At 40.8% G+C, this 21,032-nt stretch overlaps 1 protein-coding gene across 1 annotated transcript; it reads right to left on the bottom strand.

Annotated features, from left to right (window-relative positions):
• Positions 1–19,016: 19,016 nt before the first annotated feature.
• LOC101037267 (PRELI domain containing protein 3B-like) lies at positions 19,017–19,809 on the bottom strand. Its single transcript, XM_010341036.2, has 2 exons — positions 19,410–19,809; positions 19,017–19,132 (listed from the first exon to the last, which is right to left on the bottom strand). The coding sequence occupies exons 1-2, from the start codon at positions 19,807–19,809 to the stop codon at positions 19,017–19,019; spliced, it is 516 nt and encodes a 171-aa protein (XP_010339338.2).
• Between the last annotated feature and the right edge of the window lie 1,223 nt (positions 19,810–21,032).

The following is a 21,032-nucleotide window of genomic DNA, read 5'->3' as shown; positions in this document are numbered from 1 at the left end:
AATTTCAAAAAGAGGAGTGTTTAGGAAGATAAGTAGGGGAAGCTGCAAATGAGAGAGAGGGAGGAGAAAAAAAGAGAAAACATGGCATGTTTAGGGAGTGTCACATGCCTTGACAGTATCAAAGCAGGAAGAATGAGGTGGATACAGAGGTGTGTTGAGGTAGAGTTATAAGGCTGCACTGCAAGATGTGCCTATGAAAAGCCAGGCAACATGGATGATAAAGCCACTGACACCATTTGAGCAGCAGTGACCTGCTTTCACAAAAATGCTAGAAGGATCACTCCAGCAGCACTGGGGAGAAAGGACGGAGGAGGCCTCAGACAGAGGGCTGGCCTACTTACTAGAAAGCTATAGAATGATCTGGGTGACTAGATGGTGTTGCCTTGGACTAGGACAGTGGCAGTGGGGATAGATTTAAAAGGAAATTGGGATGCAGACTCAGTAGGCTTGATGGCCAATAGGATTTGGAGGATGGGAAGGAGGAGGAAAAAGGCTAGGATGACTCCCAAGCGTGTGGCTTATACAGGTGGTAGGTGATGGTGATAGTCACAGTTGAGAACACAGTAAGAGGAACGGATTTGGCAAGAGGAGTATCTGAGGTAAGTTTTGGATCTGTTAAATATGAAGTGCCTGTAGACATCCCGCTGGAGAAATCCAAAAGGCAATTCCCTCCTGTGCCCCTGAGACTTCAGGCTACCTCAGCTCCATGGAGGTTTGTGGTAGACTCAGGGGGAAAGTCCCCCCCTCTGTTCTGTGTCTTCCTTTGCCTGTAGGCCACTAGAGCAAGGCTGCTTTTGCTCTGAGTCTCAGAGTATAGTGAAAATTAGCTCCTCTAGCATCTGATTCTTTCTAATGCCTTTTTTCCGCAGTGGTTCAGAGCATTAATGGGACCCAGCAGAGCATTCCCCATGCCACATTCTCTATTGTCCTTTTCTCTTTCCCCTGGGTATCCATGTATATTCTCTTCTTTCTTCTTTCACCCAGAATGCTAAAGTCTCTGTGCACGTGGATAACAAAACACAAACATATGTCTGGTTGAGCGTAGGGAGATGTTCACATACCCACTCTCCATTAAGGAATTCCCCATCTCTGCTACACATATATATGGAATAAAGTGTAGGAAATGAGTGAAGATGCTGACAGTGGTTATCTCTTTATGTGGTGCGATGCTAAGCAGTTTTGATATATTTTTGCATCCCTTTGTTTTTAAAGTCTTCTATTTAACAACAAAACATCAAAAAATACAGAATTTGTAATTTCCTCCCTTTTGTCCTCAGTGCTTGTGCCTGAGGTTGTCTCTGTGATAATGAGCCAAACCTGCCCTGGGTGCCAACCGTTGATCCTGCACACTCCAGTTTTTATTTCTGCTCAGTGCCGGTTCTCTGATCAACTGGGAATCACATGTTCAGTGAAAGGCAGAACCCATATGAAAGAGAGTTGATTACTGCAAGCATTCGCTGTATTATAGTGAGTGTGAAAAGAGAAGTGTAGCAGGCTATAATCAGAGTGAAAAGGAAGCTCCATTCCTCATCAGCTGTGACGTCGTCGCACATCAACTGGAAACCATGGCAATGAGTTAGTAATACGAAACCGTAGTTGCCAGAATGCTGCAACTAAGAGACGGTGGAACAATGGAAAGGTAGCAGGAAGGAACAGTGTCACCCAGTACAAATGTCAAACACTGGATCCTGGTGTAATTAAAGCTGGGCCCTCGGGAGATGTGACAAAGGCTTACAATGGTGCCACCACCCTGTGGTGTCTGTCAGGTGACACCCCAGCCTGAACAGGAATATCGCCTGACACCATAGAAACACTGTCCTGATTCAGGGCTCACCAACAGGGAAGTTAAAAATTAACCGTGGCATTTATGCTACCCCTACGCACACCTTCAGACGTCAGAAATGTCTCCTGGCAGAGGCCTCCATGGCCTGCTGGTACTGTACCCTTCATATTGTTTTACTGTCTCTCAGCAAACAGCAACACTATTTCTGAACTGTGGCTGTTTCTACAAAAGGGCTGACCAGGAGGGCCAAGGCTGTGTTTTGCCCAGAGTCCTGGGGCTCTGGGATATTGTGACAGCCCTGGAAAGTGAGCAGCCCTTCAGTGACTGGACTTCTAGAATCTGCCTCGCCTGCCTTCCAGCTTCCCTGGGCCCCTTCTGACCAGGGTATGTTTGCTTCCTCACAGCCATTTTCACTTGTAGCTGAGTGCTCTATATGCCTAGATTTGGGGACACCAGGAAAGTTTCTCTAAGTCTCCAGACACTTTGACCACGAACTAATTCAGGCTTAAAATTCCATAATGAAAGTCACCACTGTCTTTTGACCGTGGGTTAAAATTCAATGAACTCTATAAGCAGAGTGCAAAAAGGTGGCTGAAGCCAATGACATCCTCTTCTTCTTAATCCAGTTCTTGCAGGTGCATGGAATTCTCCCTGATATTTTCGCTTACCATGGTCTTCCCCGCTTCCGAATTCCTATAGAGTCTTTGTGCACTAAGCACCTTAGTGTCTACCATATTGCATTGTTCTCTAGTCCACTGATTCTCTAGTTGGGACAATTCTGTCCTCCAGGGAATGTCTGGACACAGCCTGGGAAGGTGCTACCAGCATCTAGTAGGTAGAAAGCAGGATAACCCCTGCAACACAGAATTAACCAGCCCAATATGCCAACAGTGCTGAGGCTGAGAAACCCGGCTCTAGTCAATGGATGTCGCCTCTGCATTTTCAGTCATATTAATAATATTTCAAAGAAAAAAATGCAATTAACCCTAAAATGAAAGTATTAAGCTTTGTCAGTTATCTGACAAGCATGGTATGAATACCTTTAACAGATCCTTTGAGAGAACAGTTTTAATAAGTGGAGGAAGACTATTTGGATGCTGGTATGAGGAGTGAAAGTAGGTAGAAACCATTCAAAATTGAAACTTACACAGGAAATGTCACTTCCCTGAGATAGATGCCAAAAGATTACTCTCTAATTATTTGGTTTCTTCTTCTAACGCAGTTGGCTAGTTTAGCAGCATATACATCAAAATCCCCTGAGAAGCTTTTTCAAAATTAATATGCTTAGTCCCCATCCCCAAAATATGTTTAGGGGTTGGCATGTGCTTTCAAGGCACTCTGCAGGTGACGATGATGTACACCCTTGGTTTCCAGCCACTGTGCTGAACACAATTAGCTAGTATGGCCACCATGCTGTTTTCCTTTCCAAACGTGGAAGTCTCATTTTAAAAGAACAAACCATGATTATTCTGCTGCACGCCCCCTGTAAATTAAGATGGAAAGATCCTTCCTGTCCGGGCTTGAATCCTCTTGTCTTGAGAAATAATACACACACCCCCACCCCACCCTACCCCCCACCTACCCTCACCCCCCCACCCCCACAACCCCCTACCCCCTGCCGCAGGACCATCTCCATTAAGTTTCCATTACCAGGTCCTGCAGCAGAGGCAGTGTTACCTGACATACAACTTCTACTCCAAACAGTTTCTGAATCCTGAAGATTGAACACGCCTGAGAGAAGGAGCACCTCTCTGGGCTCTCAGTATCTTGTTCATTATGCAGGGTTTCAGAATTTCAAGACAACTCACTTGCCCTTTAGAAAATGTCCTCTTTTATTTATGTGCTCACTCATTCCATCAGTCAGCCAACAGCTGTATTTTAGACTGCTTGTACATAAAATTATGCCATGCGTATTTGAGATCATGATATTACAAAAATAGTTTCCTTGGAGGAACTCACAGTCTATTAGGGGTACAAAATGAAAGAAAAACCATGTGAAGCTGAAGAAACAGAATAAAAGAGAAACTATTTAGACCCTGTTCAACAAGTCATTTATCTTTTGGTCTCAATTTCCTTGTCTGTATGACAATGAGGTTGGATTAAATGGTCTTTAAAACCCCTTCCAGCTTTCAAATTCTCTAAATCTGTAATGCTGTGTGTTTGACTTGAGTGTTTGTGTATTTATTGATAGTTGTAGCCCCAAGAAGGATGTCAAATAAGGGAATGAAACCCCCTCCAGGGAGATACCTCCAAAGCTCACCCATAAATGCCAACCTGTGCCAGCCCTTTGGGATGAGGCCATGAATGCCCTTCTCTGATGGAAAGCTTTGCCTCTGCAGTGAGTGAGTCCGCTGAGACATGGACAGGATATAGTCCCTCAACCTCAGCTCACTCACGGGTTCAGTCCTGCTGCCTCAGACCCATGGGCTGTCATCATCCTAAGTGCCTGCACACCTACCCAACCCTGACCTGCTTGCCCTGCCCAGGATTCACTCAGTCTGGAAGGCTTGGCTTGGCTTTCACTTTGTTTTCTTCCATTTGTTCATCCATCAACTATTAGGTGCATGCATGTCCATATCAGGCACTACCCTTGCCACCCAGATACAGACATACATAACAGCAAGCCCTGCCTTGCAGAGCCCATAGTCCACCTCTGCCTAGCCCTGGGCTTTGGGCAGGGCTCAGAGCCCACTTTGTTGGCTGTGATTCTGCTGTGAAGGAATGAATGTCCAGAATCTCACGGTCAAGGCTTTGGCTGACTCTCCTAATTTGTCAATTAGACTCCAGCTGATATGGATGCCTGTCTACATCTCACACCTAGTTTACCTTTCTCTTTTCTTCTGGACCCTCTGCATGGGCCTCCCCAAATCCATGTGGTCAACAACCTCTCCCTGCCCCACCCCCCCTGCGGACCTGGTCCTGATGTGTTCCACTAATATGCTACGCTGTTCTTGAAATGACAGCTGTTGCCACTTCCACCTGAGTAATGACAGGCTGGAAGAATCAAGTCACCCTCACTGCCCTAGTCCTTCATAACTAGGAACGCTTTTATTCAATATGTTCTTAAAGCATCTTGTTTGAGATGTATCACAATTAAAAACAGGAGCCTTTTAAACAGATGTAGTAATGGAGCATTAATGGCATTTAAGTGATTGCTAAGAGAGTTTCCCACCACACAGAAATGTCTAGAGCCATATTTTGCAAAAACTGAGTAATGGGAAATGTTCTGCCAAGACTCATCAGTTTGCTCTTTCTCTGCAGTCGTGCTGCAAGGGCAGGGATGATGCTGATGACAGACAAACCCAGCTTTCCTTGGACATATCAATCCAAAGTTTCTGTTATCTGTCCCTCTGCATTCCTCTCCCCCACACCACCCCCATCCTAGAAGGAGTTTAATATGCAGCACATATGTGTTTCTCTTTTGCGGGGGCCGGGACTTTGCTCTGGAGCCTGTAAGGCTGCCTTGCAAACACGTGGGCAAAACCTCTTTTTCCAGCCTCCTCTATGCCCAGAATCCCCTCCAGCATGGAGAGGGAAGGCAACACAAGCTCACGCCACAATATGGAGATGTTTATCCAGAGTCACTGGCTTAGTCTTCACTCTAAATCCCTAAACACACTGTCAGCAAAAGGTCAGTCTCAGTTTTCTTTAAGCAAGGAGACTTTGAAGCTGCTATTTCCCAATCCAAGGAATTCCAGAGGAAAGTTGCAATGGAAATTGCTGTGACCAACACAGTGGGCTATTAATAACATTTTAAAGTCAACGAGCATGTCGTCATTTGCTCTCATATCATTTCTTTCAATCCCCATGGTTCCATACACTGCCAGATGGGTAGAATCTCAAGTCCTGGGCTGGTAACCCATGGTTCCCTCCTCACCACTGAAAGTTACAACAAAGACACAAGGAACTATTAAAGAACCTCTACATAATCACCTCCCTCAAACTCCTAAAGTGTATGCTAAATTCCAAGTCCTCACTGGCCAGCCTGGAGAAAGAGGAAAGCCAATTGCTAACTGTAGCTAAAAAGCTAGATTTCCAAATAGTCTTTAGCCAACTGTGTCTGTCTTTCTCCTCTCATTTTCCCCCATTGACAAAATGAGGATAATACTTTAGCTGCCTAGTACATATAACTAAGATTTGAGAAGTGCTTTCAGATTCACAGATAGGCAAGAGCTAACACTTTGGAGCCCTCCCGTGGGTTGGGTATTCACTGGTATTCCTCACACCTGCTTTGTGAATTAGATGTCATCTCCAGTTTTCAAATGAGGAAATCCCATTCCCAAGAGCTCAAGAATTTGACCCAGGTCACACAATTGGTAAACTGAGCTGGGAATCTAACCGAGAATCTCATGACTCCAAAGGCTAAGAGCGAAAATAATTTAATTTCCCCTAAAATCGGCATATGTACTTTTATAAATTTGTTTATTCAATAAAGTAATTATTGAGTATCTATTACATGCCAGATGTCTGTGATAAATCAATGAACAAATTAAATAAAATTCTTGGCCTCATAGAGGTTATCCTCTAGTGAGCAGAAAAGAAGGAAGCCATTTCAGGGTTCTTTTTGCTTAAAACTCCAAAATGTGTATTGCTACTGAAAACACAAGTAGACACTATAAAAAATGCTGCATGAAGAATGCAATATTCCTAAATGAAGCTAAATTGATTACAATGACCAAACCAAGGAAATTTGACCATTAAAATAAGAAACCATAATAGTGAAGAAATGGATTTCCATTCCTACAGTAGATGGCTGACAATTGTTGAAATTCTGTATCATCAGTCAGCTTTGTATACCAAACCACTTATAAGGATGAAATGTCTGTCAACTGGTGATTTCTTGCCATAATGTTCAAAGATTTATACTTCTACACATATTTCATAAATAAAGACAAAAGTACTCCAGGGGATAAATTGCTCAAAGTCACTCAGAGATCATTTCCACAATGGAAAAGTACAGTCCTGAGTAGAAAATTAAATGACAGATTTACCAGTGGAGATGTGAGAAAAAAATTGATGAATGCTACAAGACATGCTCTTTTTTTAAAATTTCAAGTTTCTGGGTACATGTGCAGAATTTGCAGGTTTGTTACATCGGTAAACACGTACCATGGTGGTTTGCTGTACCTATGAACCCATCACCAAGGTATTAAGCCCCACATTCATTAGCTATTTATCCTGATGCTCTCCCTCTCCCCACCCTACCCCCAAACAGGCCCCAGTGTTTTATTCTCCTCCCTGTGTTCATGTGTTCACATTGTTCAGCTCCCTCTTGTAAGTTAAAACATGTGGTGTTTGGTTTTCTGTTCCTGCATTAGTCTGCCAAGGATATGGCTTCCAGCTCCAACCATGTCCCTGCAAAGGACATGATCTCATTCCTTTTTATGACTGCATAGTATTCCATGATGTATACGTACCACATTTTCTTTATCTGGTGGGCCTTTGGGTTGATTCCATGTCCTTATTGTTGTGAACAGTGCTGCAATTAACATATGCATGGATACATCCTTACAATAGAATGGTTTCTATTCCTTTGGGTATATACCCAGTAATGGGATTGCTGTGTCAAATGGTATTTCTGATTCTAGGTCTTTGAGGAATGGCCACACTGTCTCCCACAATGGCTGCACTAATTTACATTTCTACTGACAGTGTAAAAGCGTTCCTATTTCTCTGCAACTTCACCAGCATCTATTGTTTCTTGACTTTTTAATAATTGCCATTCTGACTAGTATGAGGTGGTTTTGATTTGCATTTCTCTAATGACCAGTGATGCTGAGCTTTTTTTCATATGTTTGTTGGCTAATATATGCCTCCTTTTGAGAAGTATCTGTTCATGTCCTTTGCTCAACTTTTAATGGGGTTGTTTGTTTTTTTCCTCTAAATTTGTTTAAGTTCCTTGTAGATTCTGGATGTTAGAACTTTGTCAGATGGATATTTTCTCCCATTCTGTAGGTTGTCTGTTCACTCTAATGATAGTTTCTTTTGCAATGCAGAAGCTCTTTAGTTTAATTCAATTCCATTTGTCAATTTTTGCTTTTGTTGCAATTATTTCTGATGTTTTCATTACAAAACATTTGCCCCTACATATATAAGATATGTACTTAACTTTCCCTACTTCAAGCAATAGGAGTGAGCATTAAGTGACACCTATGTGACAATCCTACAGAAAGTCGGAGTTTCCCTCTTTTTTTTTTTTTTTTGAGACGGAGTTTTGCTCCTGTCACTCAGGCTGGAGTGCAATGGTGCGACCTTGGCTCACCGCAACCTCCGCCTCCTGGGTTCAGGCAATTCTCCTGCCTCAGCCTCCTGAGTAGCTGGGATTACAGGCATGCGCCACCATGCCCAGCTAATTTTTTGTATTTTTAGTAGAGACAAGGTTTCATCATGTTGACCAGGATGGTCTCAATCTCTTGACCTCATGATCCACTCGCCTCGGCCTCCCTAAGTGTTGGGATTACAGGCGTGAGCCACCACACCCGGCCGGAGTTTCCCTCTTAAAAGCTCTGGCTTCTCCTTTAGAATGGATAGTTCTGATTTAATAAGAGTCCCACAAGGTGGGCCACCTAGTATTTCTCTACTGCTCAGCATAGAAAAGACAAACGACTCAGCATCCAGAATGTGACGTTCTGGACCACCTTCTAGGGCTCCTATTAACACAACTTTCCATTCTAGAGGAGAGGCTATAGCTTTAAGAGGGAAAGTCTGACTTCTGAAGGATCTTCACCTAGGCATCACTTATCCTCACTCCTATTGCTTGAAACAGACAAAGTTAAGAGAATGTCTTGTAACAGTCACTAAATCTTTCTCACACCTCTGCTAGATCAAGTAATTTTACTTTATCAGAGCATGTTAAGATCCAAAAACTGTTAGGTGATTGTTTTGATGATCACTTTACTTTTGGCTGTTGTCATGAGTGTTTAACGGCAAGTGGTACAAATTCTGACTCTGCCACTTAGCAGTTGTGTCATTTTGGATATATTATTTAACTTCTGTATGTCTTGGTTTCTTTATCTAAAAACTGGGAGTAAAAATGGTACCTACTGGCCAGGCACAGTGGCTCATGCCTATAATCCCAGCACTTTGGGAGGCCAAGGCAGGTGGATCATGCGGTCAGGAGTTTGAGACCAGTCTGGTCAATACGGTGAAACTCCATCTCTAATAAAAATACAAAAATTAGCTGGGCGTGGTGGCACGTGTCTGTAGTCCCAGCTACTCAAGGGGCTGAGGCAGGAGAACTGTTTGAACTTGGGAGGCAGAGGTTACCGTGAGCCGAGATTGCGCTACTGCACTCCAGCCTGGGCAACAGTGAGACTCCGTCTAAAAATAAAATAGTACCTATCTACCTCATAGGGCATTGTAAGGGTTCACTGAGTTAATACATGTGGAAGCACTGAGTTAGTTCATGTCTGGTACCAGAGTAAGTACTCCATAATGAAAGAAGTTATTATTATTTAGGATTGTGCATCAAAGTGAAGAAACAGCAGCATTCTGACTTAGCCCATTTGCTCCGATAGCATTTGAAATTCTTTTCCTTCAATGGTGGTTGAAGACATGTAGAAACAACTTCCTGGCATGTTTGAAAGATTATGAGATAACTAATAGAGTTTTTTTTGTCTATCTCCACCAAAAAATAGGAATAAACTATCAAATAGTCCATCAGGTTATCAGGCACAGAGGCATCCACACAGATGACTAAATACTGAATTTCCTTTGGCTGGTTTGATTGCCCTGTGTAGACCTGACCTGAGAGTGCTGACATCTATCAAGGCACAGACCAGGCAGTTATGATGCTTCAAAAGGAGCAAAAGAACTAAGTGCTACTGAGCAGAACGCTATGCCAACCTGGAAATAACAGTTAAGAATCCTTTTCTATTCATATATGGGGTAAATTTCAGAGGCTGAGTTAAGAAAGGACATTACACCAAATTGCAATGATCCAGTTTCAGCTTGGGAAGAAAGCACTGAGATGAAATATTTGTTTTCTCATGAGAGATTATTATCTCGGGCAGCCTTCTGAGTGATTTGTTAAAATGGAACACAAACCAAAAGATGAATCTCATGAGACTTCAGAGTCGTTACAAGTGGGGCAAGGTATAAATTGTGAGGCTGATTGGCTCTTTTCACATGTACTTGGGCAACAGCATGGGTGTCCTATGGGCAAAGAAGGAAAAGATGGCTGTTGAAGGAATTTTTTTTTTTTTAATGTTACAGTCTGAGTTCCAAATAATGAACTTGATGTGCCCCTGCCAAAAGGAAAAAAAAAAAAGGAGAAAAATGTCTTGAGCACCTTGAGCTTTCAGTTCTGAAACAAAGTTTTCACTTGCCTCTGAGAAAGAGCTTCCCTTTCTAGATGGAAATCTGTGCAGACACCTAGTTGACCAAGATGCTTTCTTGTAGCTTCCAAAAATGATCAGACACAGAATGATAAACTTCACATGTTCTCACTCATTTGTGGGAGCTGAAAATTAAAACAATTGAACTCATGGAGATAGTGGAATGATGGCTACCAGACTGGGAAGGGTAGTGGAGAGGGGAAATGGGGATAGTCAATGGGTACAAAAATAGAGTTAGATTCAGTGAGTAAGATCTAGTATTTGACAGCAAGACAGAGTGACCACAGTCAGCAATAATTTGTTGGACATTTTAGAATAACTGGAGTACAACTGGAATGTTTGCAACACAAAGAAATGATGAATTCTTGAGGTGATGGAAACCCCATTTACCTTGATGTGATTATTACACAGTGTATGTCTGTATCAAAATATCTTGGGTACCCCATGCATATAGATACCTACTATGTACCCATTAAAATTAAAAAGTAAAAGAAATGATTAAAACATGCTAGGAAAAAGAGTTGGCAGCCCCACTATCTCCACAGAAAAAAGAAAACAAATTTTTACTCCCTCAGCTCACCAGAGAATGAGTCTTTCCAAGAGTTTATGATCGTTAGCATCTTATTGAAAGACTCATTAACTGAGTAAATGTCCAGCAGTAAAACTGAGTAGACAATAAAAGTTTATGTACATACTATTGTATAAATTAAAAATTAAAAGAACCTATTAATTTTGGCAAAATGCATATGTTTCCTTGGGCATCTTATTTCAGTTCAAAATATTTGAGGGCCTGCAATGTCTACAAAGTATCTTCAACTAGCATCTTCAATTTGCTAAGAGAAAGCCTAGTTTTAACGTATATATAAAACTTTCTAGCTTTAGTTCCATTGTTTTGCTGTATATTTACTCACAACGTGCTTGGTTGCCAAAGAAACTTAAAAATCCCTTGTGGGCACCAGGTGCTGTGGCTCACACCTGTAATCCCAGCTCTTAGGGAGGCAGAGGCGGGAGGATAGCTTGAGCCCAGGAGTTCAAGACCTGCCTGGGCAATATAACGAGACCCCATTCGCCACAAAAAGGAAAAAAACAAAAAGACAAAAAAAAAAATAAGCGTAAAAAATCCCTTGTGGCTTTGCATTAATTTAATAATCAAAAGACAACTACAGGTTTTATTAAATGTCTCACTGCATACTACTTGGCTATAGTTTTGTTTTTTTTTTTTTTAAGTACAAGGACTGAGCCTGAGTGTAATAATAAGAATTATGATTACTACTACTAATGCTAATATTATCAGTAGGAAAAGTCTCTATATTTATTTAATCAAATATATTTTCAGGGGGTAAATTTTACCCTAAAAAATGGCTGAATATGATGGAGAATGGTGTGCTTCTACTATAAAGCACGAATAGATTTCATCACTGTCGTTGGTGAATGGACCTGAGAGGAGCACGCAGAGAGCTGGGAGAACCATCCAGAAAAGTAGGAGTATAGCAGATCTAGAAGCAAAAGGACACAAAGAGTAGGCACTGAGAAAGATGCAAACCTGCTCACAGGTTTTAGAGAGCTCCCCAACAGTGTCAGGCCCTGCCCTCAGTGCTTCACTGAATGTGTAGGGTGAGATTTGTACCAGCACAGATACATCTTCTGTACCTGGCTGTCAAGAGATGCAGGGGCGGGGCATGGCTGAAGCAAGGCAGGAACTGATGGACACTGATTCAGGAAGTATCTGCTTGTCACCAGGATGGCAGGTCAAGTAAGTTGGTTTGACCAAATAACCAGTTAATTTGATATAAAAGTGTCAAATTGGTGGTTTGAAATTCTTAAGTCTATATTCAAAGCAAAGAAAACTATAGCCTGTATAAACTTACAAATAGGATTTAGGTCCCACAATCAGGGTAAAAGAGCCGCAAAATTCATCTGAAAAGTAATAAAGCATATACAAATGTCAAATATTATCACTATGCCATTATTTTCCTGCACTTCCATTATTAGATTCATTTATTGTAAGTATCACACTTTCAGTCTGGGCATGAAAGCTAAATTACTATATTGTAGAAAATGTACATTTTGGGACCTACCCTGGATTGTTTTAGCATGCAAATAAAATCATATTAATTGCCATTGTTGGCAGTCATGGATTTCTTAGGACTTTTTATCTGCAACCAAACTAATTGGTTTTGAATCCATTCTGACAACGTTTTAATTATTCACTAGTTAATAATTCCTAAAAGCAACTTCAACATTAAAATGTCTTTAAGAGCATGTACAGAGCTCTTCAATTCCAAATTTTATACAATATTCATATCAACCTAAATATTTTCTGAGATCTTTATAAATGTAACATATTTCTCCATTCAGAAAATAACCTTAAAATTAGATGACTATGTATAACACCCTTTGCATGATATGTATGCATATTCCCCAAACACCTTGTCTTTTCACATTGTTTGAGTTTCTCTGATGTTAGCTTTTTAAAAAATCAAGACAGCAATTTTTTTAAAGCCCAGTTTCTACTATTTGTACAACTATACCACGGAGAGTATGAAGAAATACAAGTACTACACTCTGTGGTAGCTCTGCTCATATCCCCTAAAGAAACCTTTACAACAATTCAACATAGGAAAAAATTGAAAGTAAAAAATATATATAAGTATATATATTTTTTTATATATTTAAATATATATACTTAAGTCAGGAAACAAATCTATATTGTCCAGTGCCATATATGCATATTTATATATATATAAATATAAATATATAATATATAAATATATATTTATATATACATAAATATATTTTATATATATTCATATATACATAAATTTATTTTATATATATTCATATATATATATATATATGGCACTAGACAACATAGATTTGTTTCCTGATTTAAGTTGGGATCCCCAGATGACGATTTGTGTGAAAGTGATTTGGGGAGCAGGGAAGTGGGGCCAGGAAGAGAAATCCCATGAAGGGTAACCTCAGCTTAGTCTTGCAGTCTTTGGAGACCATGTTCTGGTCAGGGGCCAGGGAGCTGGGGTAATTATTCCCCCGGTCCATCAGCCCCTAGGATGAGGCACCCTGGGTTATGGGTGTGGTGGGCAGTTATATTAAATACATTTCCAGGCACGTGGCTGTCTGCACTAGGGTTATCGCTGGTTAAAAGCAGCCTTACGCCGGGCGCGGTGGCTCAAGCCTGTAATCCCAGCACTTTGGGAGGCCGAGGCGGGTGGATCACGAGGTCGAGAGATCGAGACCATCCTGGTCAACATGGTGAAACCCCGTCTCTACTAAAAATACAAAAAACTAGCTGGGCGTGGTGGTGCGTGCCTGTAATCCCAGCTACTCAGGAGGCTGAGGCAGGAGAATTGCCTGAGCCCAGGAGGCGGACATTGCGGTGAGCTGAGATCGCGCCATTGCACTCCAGCCTGGGTAACAAGAGCGAAACTCCGTCTCAAAAAAAAAAAAAAAAAAAAAGCAGCCTTACAACAGCGAGATGTGGGTGCTTGCTCTAGAGAGTGGAAGCTCACCAGTGTGCATATCAGTATGATCAGTGTGCCTGGAAATGGCCAACCGTGCTAATGGGATATGAGCAGAGCTCTGAGAGCATCTGAACACCTCTACTATGGTGGATTGAAGCTGGATATGATATATAGGCAAATATTGCTGTAGCTGATCAGAGAACGAAGAGATCTGATCACAGAGGCATGTGCCCAGCCCCCTTACTATATATTTCACAGGACAGATTTGCCCGAGTTCATTGCCACCTGAGACTGAATAAGTCCACCTGCTTCTGGGGTTTGGTGTAAAGAAGACACTTGCCCAGGTAAATTTTTATCTCCATCTACTTTATTCTCTATGTATTTCTTAATTACTTCAGTACTCAGGTGAGGAAATGGAGTGTTATTTACTGGACCTTCATGAATCTCAATAAATAATAATAGTTAACATTTACTGAGAGCTGTGTGCCAGGAACAAGTCTAAGTACTTTACAGAAATGGTCTTATTTCATCTTTTCAACAGACCTATGACATAGGCCCTGTTTGCACTTCTTTAATTGTGGAGAGCGAGGCACAGAGAGGTTAATTATCTTGCCCAAGGTTACACTGCTGTAATAGGAAACCAGGATTTTAACACAAAGTCAATCTAGGTATGAAGTCTATTCTTTAACCACTAGGTTAAAGACAATTGAAGTGAGAAGAAGATGATGTACAAGGGCTTCTGTAGCCAGAGGATAATGACTGTACCACAGAAGGCACAGGATAGGTTTCTTAATGAGGACCATGATGAAGAATTAGAATGTAAAGGTCAGTGAGACCTAGGACAGGCTGAGATAACAATGAGAACCACAGGCTTTTAACCCAGCTGAAAGAATAAACCAGAAGTTCGCTAGCCACATCTCAGTCGACACTAGTGTAAAGAGACACACAGACCTGACCGACTGGAAATCTATTACCTGGGACCAGAGAAGTCTGAGAGGTGAGTTACAAGGATAATCAAAAGGCACCCACTTATCTTCCTCTAATCCCACAAGGTCACACAGGGACTCACCACCCCCAATAAACCCAGATTTCACATTGGTTGTTTTACAATATGTCTCAGAATAACTGTTCATTCTGCTTTGGATTCACAGGGCTTCTCAAATTGGTGGATTGATGCCTTTCATCAGTTTTGGAATACGGTCATACATTGATGAATGATGGGGATACTTGCTGAGAAACATGACCTTAGAAAATATTGTCGTTGTGTAACCAGCATAGAGCATACTTAAACAAAGCTAAATGGCGTAACCTACTACACACCTAGGCTATATGGTATAGCCTATTGCTCCTAGGCTACAAACCTGTGCAGCACGTTACTGCATTGAATATTGTAGGCAATTATAACACAATGGTAAGCATTTGTGTATCAAAATATAGAAAAGGCACAGTAAGAATATGGTATCATAATCCTTTTGGACCAGCTTTGTATTTGCGGTCTCTTGCTTACTGAAACATTTTTATGTGGTGTACGGCTGTATTCTCAGCCATTATCTCCTCAAATGTTGTTTATTCCTCATTCTCACTCTCCTGTCCTTCTGGAACTCAAATTAAAATATTTTAGGCTTTCCTTCATATAAATATTTTCATTTATTGTTAATTACTTTTTAAAAATATTATAATATTGGGGGATTTTCTTCCATTATAGCTCTAGGTGATTGTGGTTTCTGTGTCTGATATGTATTGGTTTCTTTGTGTTACTTGCTAAATTATTTTATTGTTTGTAATAGTTTTGCAGTTGATTCACCTAGGTCTTCATGTTATCTGAAAATAGCAATAGCTCCATCGATAGATAAATGGATAAAGAAAATATCATACACACACACACACACACACACACACACACACACAATGGGTGCTATTCAGTCATAAAAGATAATGAACTCGTGTCATTCGCAGCAACATGGATGGAACTGGAGGTTATGTTAAGTGACATAAGTCAGGCACAGAAAGACAAATGCCACATGTCCTCACTCACACATGAGAGCTAAAAAAAATTGACCTCATGGAGATAGAGAATAGAATGATAGATATTAGAGGCTAGTAGGAGTGTTTGGGTGGGAGGAAAGATAAAGAGAGGTTAATTAGTGGGTACAAACATACAGTTAGATAGAACACATAAGCCCTGATATACAACAGGAGAGTAGGGTAACCATAGTTAGCAACATCGCATAGTATTTTTGTTAGCAACATTCCAAAGAATTTTTCAAAGTAGCTAGAAAAGAGGACTTGAAATGTTAACAACATATAGAAATGATACTCAAGGTGCTAGTCACCCAAACACCCTGACTTAATCATTACACATTCTATGCATATTTTGTATCTATTTAAAAAATAATAATAGCATTACCTCTTTCTTTCCAATTTCATACTTCTGTTTTTTTCCTTTTTGCTAATTGCATTGACTAATACCTCCTGCACAGTATGAAGTGATGATAGTGGGTATCCCTGTCATGTTTCTGATATCAAAGGAAATAATCTCGGTTTGGGGCCAAAAAAAAAAAAAAAAAAAAGCTTTATCTCATCATTTTAAGGATCTGTCTTTTCCTGTCACACTGAATTTTGTCTCAAGTCAAGAATGGTTGTTGAATTTTGCCAAATGCCTTTCAACATTTATAGAGATGATCAATAGTTTATCTTCTAAAAACTATTAATTTGATAGATTATATTAATAGATTTTCTAGGGCCAGGCGTGGTGGTTCACATCTATAATCCCAGCACTTTGGAAGGCTGAGGTGGGCAGACTACCTGAGGTCAGGAGTTTGAAACCAGCCTGGTCAACATGGTGAAACCCCATCTCTACTAAAAATAACAAAATTAGCCAAGTGTGGTAGCTACTTGGGAGGCTGAAGCAGGAGAATCACTTGAACTCAAGAGGCAGAGATTGCAGTGAGCCGAGACCATGCCATTTCACTCCAGCCTGGGCAAAAAAAGAGCAAAACTCCTTCCAAAAAAAAAAAAAAATCCTAAACTATTCTTGCCCTCCTCAACTAATTTACTTGGCCATAATATTAATTTAATATTTTTATGGAGTATATTCTCCAATGTTTTATTGTGGATTATTGCATTGACATTTATAAGTGGATCTGATCTTTAGTTATATTTGTTTCTTTTTTCAAAAAGAAACTTTTTATTAACAAAAGTTTTTCTTAATTAACGTTTCAATTTTAATATTAAATCATTGAAGATTTTCATTTATGAACATTTTATTCCAGTTTAGTCCTCCCAAATTCATTTGCTTGCTGTGCATTTATATTTAACAAGCAAAAGCTATGAATTACCAGCTATTTTTTTAAAAAGGTAACTAACTGCACTAGAAAATAAAAATTTGTAAAATTGTAACATTAGATCAGAGTTTTAAAAATCATACAAAGGATAAGGATTTGTTTTAAAATCTTGTATCATTAGGGCATTACACATTTTTCAGAACAATGAAAATTTGCAGAAATTATACAAGGTAACTTTTTATCAAATATCAGTATTTAGCAAGGTTTCATTTAGCTGAAACATTATTTCACTGGTAAAAGGTATCTCCAGTTACAAAAAAAATTCAGAAACCTTATTAAATTTAACCTGCTTTTATAAATGTCCTAAGCAGTCTTGAGCCAAATAATATTTTAAGTAGAAAAACAATAATTTTAAAATATTATTTATTAAAATAGTTTTTATGCTGTTTCTGTGGTTTATGTACAGATATTAACTGATCTCTTTGATAGGAAACATGACTAAAGTTTATCACATTAAGCACTCTAAAATAAAAGAGAGAGCTAATCATCTTCTAGCAAAAATACTTTGTATGCGACCACTGCAAATGTCAAAGCTATTATTTAGTGATTATTGCCTGCTACAAAATATGAAACAAAGTACATTTACTGGATTGTTTTTCAGTTTGCAGCTGCCCTCTGACCTCCCAAACAAGGGGTTCCCAAAAATAAAAGCTGCATTGCAATTCACTTAGTGGTTAATTTCAGGCCAGTCCTCCCCTCTTCATTGTCCTTGTTCTTCCCCACTGCCCCCAAACTCTACAGTGGCACCATATTACAGTAAGTACCTGGGGTTTATGCTTCAGAACAAGACATCATTTGAATAATTTCAAATGGTTTTTACGTGAAGGAGCTATACATCATATTGAATATTTTCAAATGATGTACAGCTCCTTCACGTAAAAAAGATGTTTTGTGGTCACAATTACTTCAAAAAGTAATTATATTCAAATGACCTAACATATATCATGCCTTAGCAATCACAAACCATGATTTCGACATATGCCAATTTTTAAGTTAGGCAAATGTGAAGTGCTAAAAGATGCGAACAGCTGTTCTTCTGTTTAAGTTAGAGTGCTGCAAAACTCAGGTAATGACTTTATTTTTTCAGTTAGCATAACCAGCCCATGGTACAGCAGACTAAATCATAAAGTACAAATCCAAGTAAGATAATACCTTTACTAAGTTACAAAACTTTGGCAAGTCAATACAGTACTCTTTAATATAATGAAACCATACTTTTGGCTTGGCGCAGTGGGTCATGCCTGTAGTCCTAGCACTTTGGGAGGCTGAGGTGAACAGATCCTGAGGCCAGGAGTTCAAGAGCAGCCTGGCCAACTTGGTGAAACCTCATGTCTACTGAAAGTATAAGGATTCGCCAGGAGTGTCGGTGCGCACTGGTAGTCCCAGCTGCTCAGGAGGCCGAGGAACAAGAACCACCTGGGAGGAGGCTGCAATGAGCCGAGATCGCTCCACTGCTCCAGCTTGGACAACAGAGCAAGACATTGTTTCAAAACTAAACAAAACACAAAACTATACTTTTGTTGGAGTCATACCTCACTTTAATGATAATTTTCACTCCCAAAATATTTAAGTACCAAAACACTGGTTTTTAATGGTGGTTTATAGCAGAGCAAGTTACTTTACACAAAATATAGTTTAAAACTACACAATTTCTCCTTTTAAGTGCACTCCCTTGTGCAAGCTGTTGAAGTGTACAGCAGCAGAGCAATGGGCATCTATAGGAAGTGGCTCTGCTCTGTTTTGGAATTGGTCCAAAGGCAGGTGGAGTTCCAATGTATTTAAAGCTTTAAAATTCTACCTTAAGGAGATTTAATGCCCATACCAATTTCCAAGGACTTCTTGTTAATTTTTCACATAAATATTGGAACCCTCAGAATCAGATAGTAATTTCAAACAACATTAATTTCAGATGATCCATTTAGAAGCCCTTCTGTTTTGATCAAAAGTCACATAGCCAGTTTATCAAAAAAAATTCTCCCTAAAATATAATTGTAATTTTAAAATGACAAATAAAGATATAGTCAGCTTGGAGAGACCTGGGGTACCCAATGCTGTCTACCAACTTTCATGATTACTTCTCTGCAAATGCTGCTGCTGCCACTGGAGTCCTTGTGCTTCCTCTTGCTGAGGCTGTCAATTCTTCAATCTCAGCTGAAGTGCAATGGTGCGATCTCTGCTCACTGCAAGCTCAGCCTCCCAGGTTCAAGCTATTCTCCTGCCTCAGCCTCCCAAAAGCTGGATTACAGGTGCCCACCACCACACCCAGCTAATTTTTTATACTTTTTTAGCAGAGATGGGGTTTCATTATGTTGGCCAGGCTGGTCTTGAACTCCTGACCTCAGGGATCCACCTGCCTTGGCCTCCCAAAGTGCTGGGATTACAGGCATGAGCCATTGTGCCTAGCCCAGTCTCAGCATTTAATTTGTGTATTACTCATGCCATTGCTTCACTCTCTTTACCACACTTGAGGATATCCTACTTGCCATCAGTCCTTCAAGGTAACTGCGGAGGCTAACTCCTTTCAAGGTGATTATGGCTTCTTGAGTCAAAACAGTTATTTCTGGATCCTGAGGATGTGGTTTGTACATAAGTCTCTCATCTACTGAAACCATATTTGTAAATGAAATATTAGTATATTTAAGTTCCATCGCTTTCTCTACAGGATCAACAGAATGTTCTTGCATACATGTTTTGGTTCTTGTTGCACCAATAAGACATTTCACAATGGACAGCAGTCCCCACTCTGTGCTGAGAAATCTGTGGCTGTGCAACTTTCCACAGGGATCTACATGTCTGTTCAACACATTAACTCCAATTACACTTGGATTCATAGGGTTTGGGTATTTCTGCATTACAGCTGTCATAACAGTTTCCCATGAGTGTTTAAAGACATGCTCTGAAGTCCAGGTCTTCACGGTGCTGGCAGTTTGAGCAATGTCCGGCGGCACCAGTAGACAATGACGCACAGAGGTTATACCTGTCCCCACCCTGACCTGAGCACCCCAGCCAGCCCACAGAATACAGGTGCCCTCGGGCCAACCACCAGGGATCTCCTGACATGTGGCCCAGTTATATTTGTCTCATAAAGAGAATATGGAGGTTTTGATATAGGAGTGCTGGGAAGGGAACAGTGTGGGCCCTTTAAATGATAGGAAAAGAGGGAAAGGAAGTGCTGGGTACAGAAAGGCGAGTCTCTGGCTAGGGCTCCGCCCCCACAGACATAGGTGAGGACAGACATTTCCTGCCCAAATGTTGCAGTTCCCAAGACTACCCTGGACTGCCATGCCCCCATCCTGGCCCTATAAAATCCTGAGACCCTAGCAGGCAGGCACAGAAACAGCTAGGCGTCATGAGGAACACATCAGTGGAAGAAGACACACATAAGCTCTGGTTACTGAGAACCCGCTGGCAGAAGACGGAAGAGCAGCAGCAGGCCATCAACTGGCAGAACAGGTGGTTTTAGCCAGAGCAGTCAGAGAAGAGTCAAGCTGCTGTGTGGTCCGGCTCCAGGGGAAAATCATTTCCCTTCTGGCTCCTCCATCTGCTGAGAGCTACTTCTACTCCATAAAACCTTGTATTTGTTCTCCAAGCCCACGTGTGATCTGATTCTTCGGGTACACCAAGGCAAGAACCCAGGAATACAGAAAACTCTCCATCCTTGCAATAAGGCAGGGGTCTAATTGAGCTGAGTAACACAAGCTGCCTACAGATGGGTAAACTAAAAGAGCACACTGTAACACACACCCACTGGGCCTTCGGCTTTAAACATTCACCCCTAGACACTGCCAGGGGGTCAGAGCCCCATGGCCTGCCTGTCTGTATGCTCCCCTAGAGGTTTGAGCAGCAAGGGACTGAAGAAGTGAGCCATACCCCATCACACATCCTGCAAGAAGGAAAAGGGAACCTTTCCCATTTCAACCGGGAGCTTGTCTGAGATAGCAGGTGAGTGTAAGCAAATACCAAACTGTCCTGTCTGCCTCTCTTCCAAAACGCTGACACCTCTCTCTTTCCTTCGAGTAAGAGGCTCTGTTTCTCTTTACAGAGTTTTAAACCACCCTAACCAGACAGTCAAAACCCCCAGACTTTT

The sequence above is a fragment of the Saimiri boliviensis genome, chromosome 14 (genome assembly GCF_048565385.1).
Source record: "Saimiri boliviensis isolate mSaiBol1 chromosome 14, mSaiBol1.pri, whole genome shotgun sequence".
NCBI lineage: Eukaryota > Metazoa > Chordata > Mammalia > Primates > Cebidae > Saimiri > Saimiri boliviensis.
The sequence above is the reverse complement of the archived record's forward strand: the minus strand, read 5'-3'. Positions and strand labels throughout refer to the sequence as shown.

Coding starts and splice junctions, on each gene's coding strand:
- LOC101037267 (XM_010341036.2), bottom strand. CDS start 19,809: ATGACAGCTGTAATGCAGAAATACCCAAACCCTATGAATCCAAGTGTA. Junction 19,133..19,409: donor GGCAAGTAGGATATCCTCAA/GTGTGGTAAAGA, acceptor TGGGAGGCTGAG/CTTGCAGTGAGCAGAGATCG.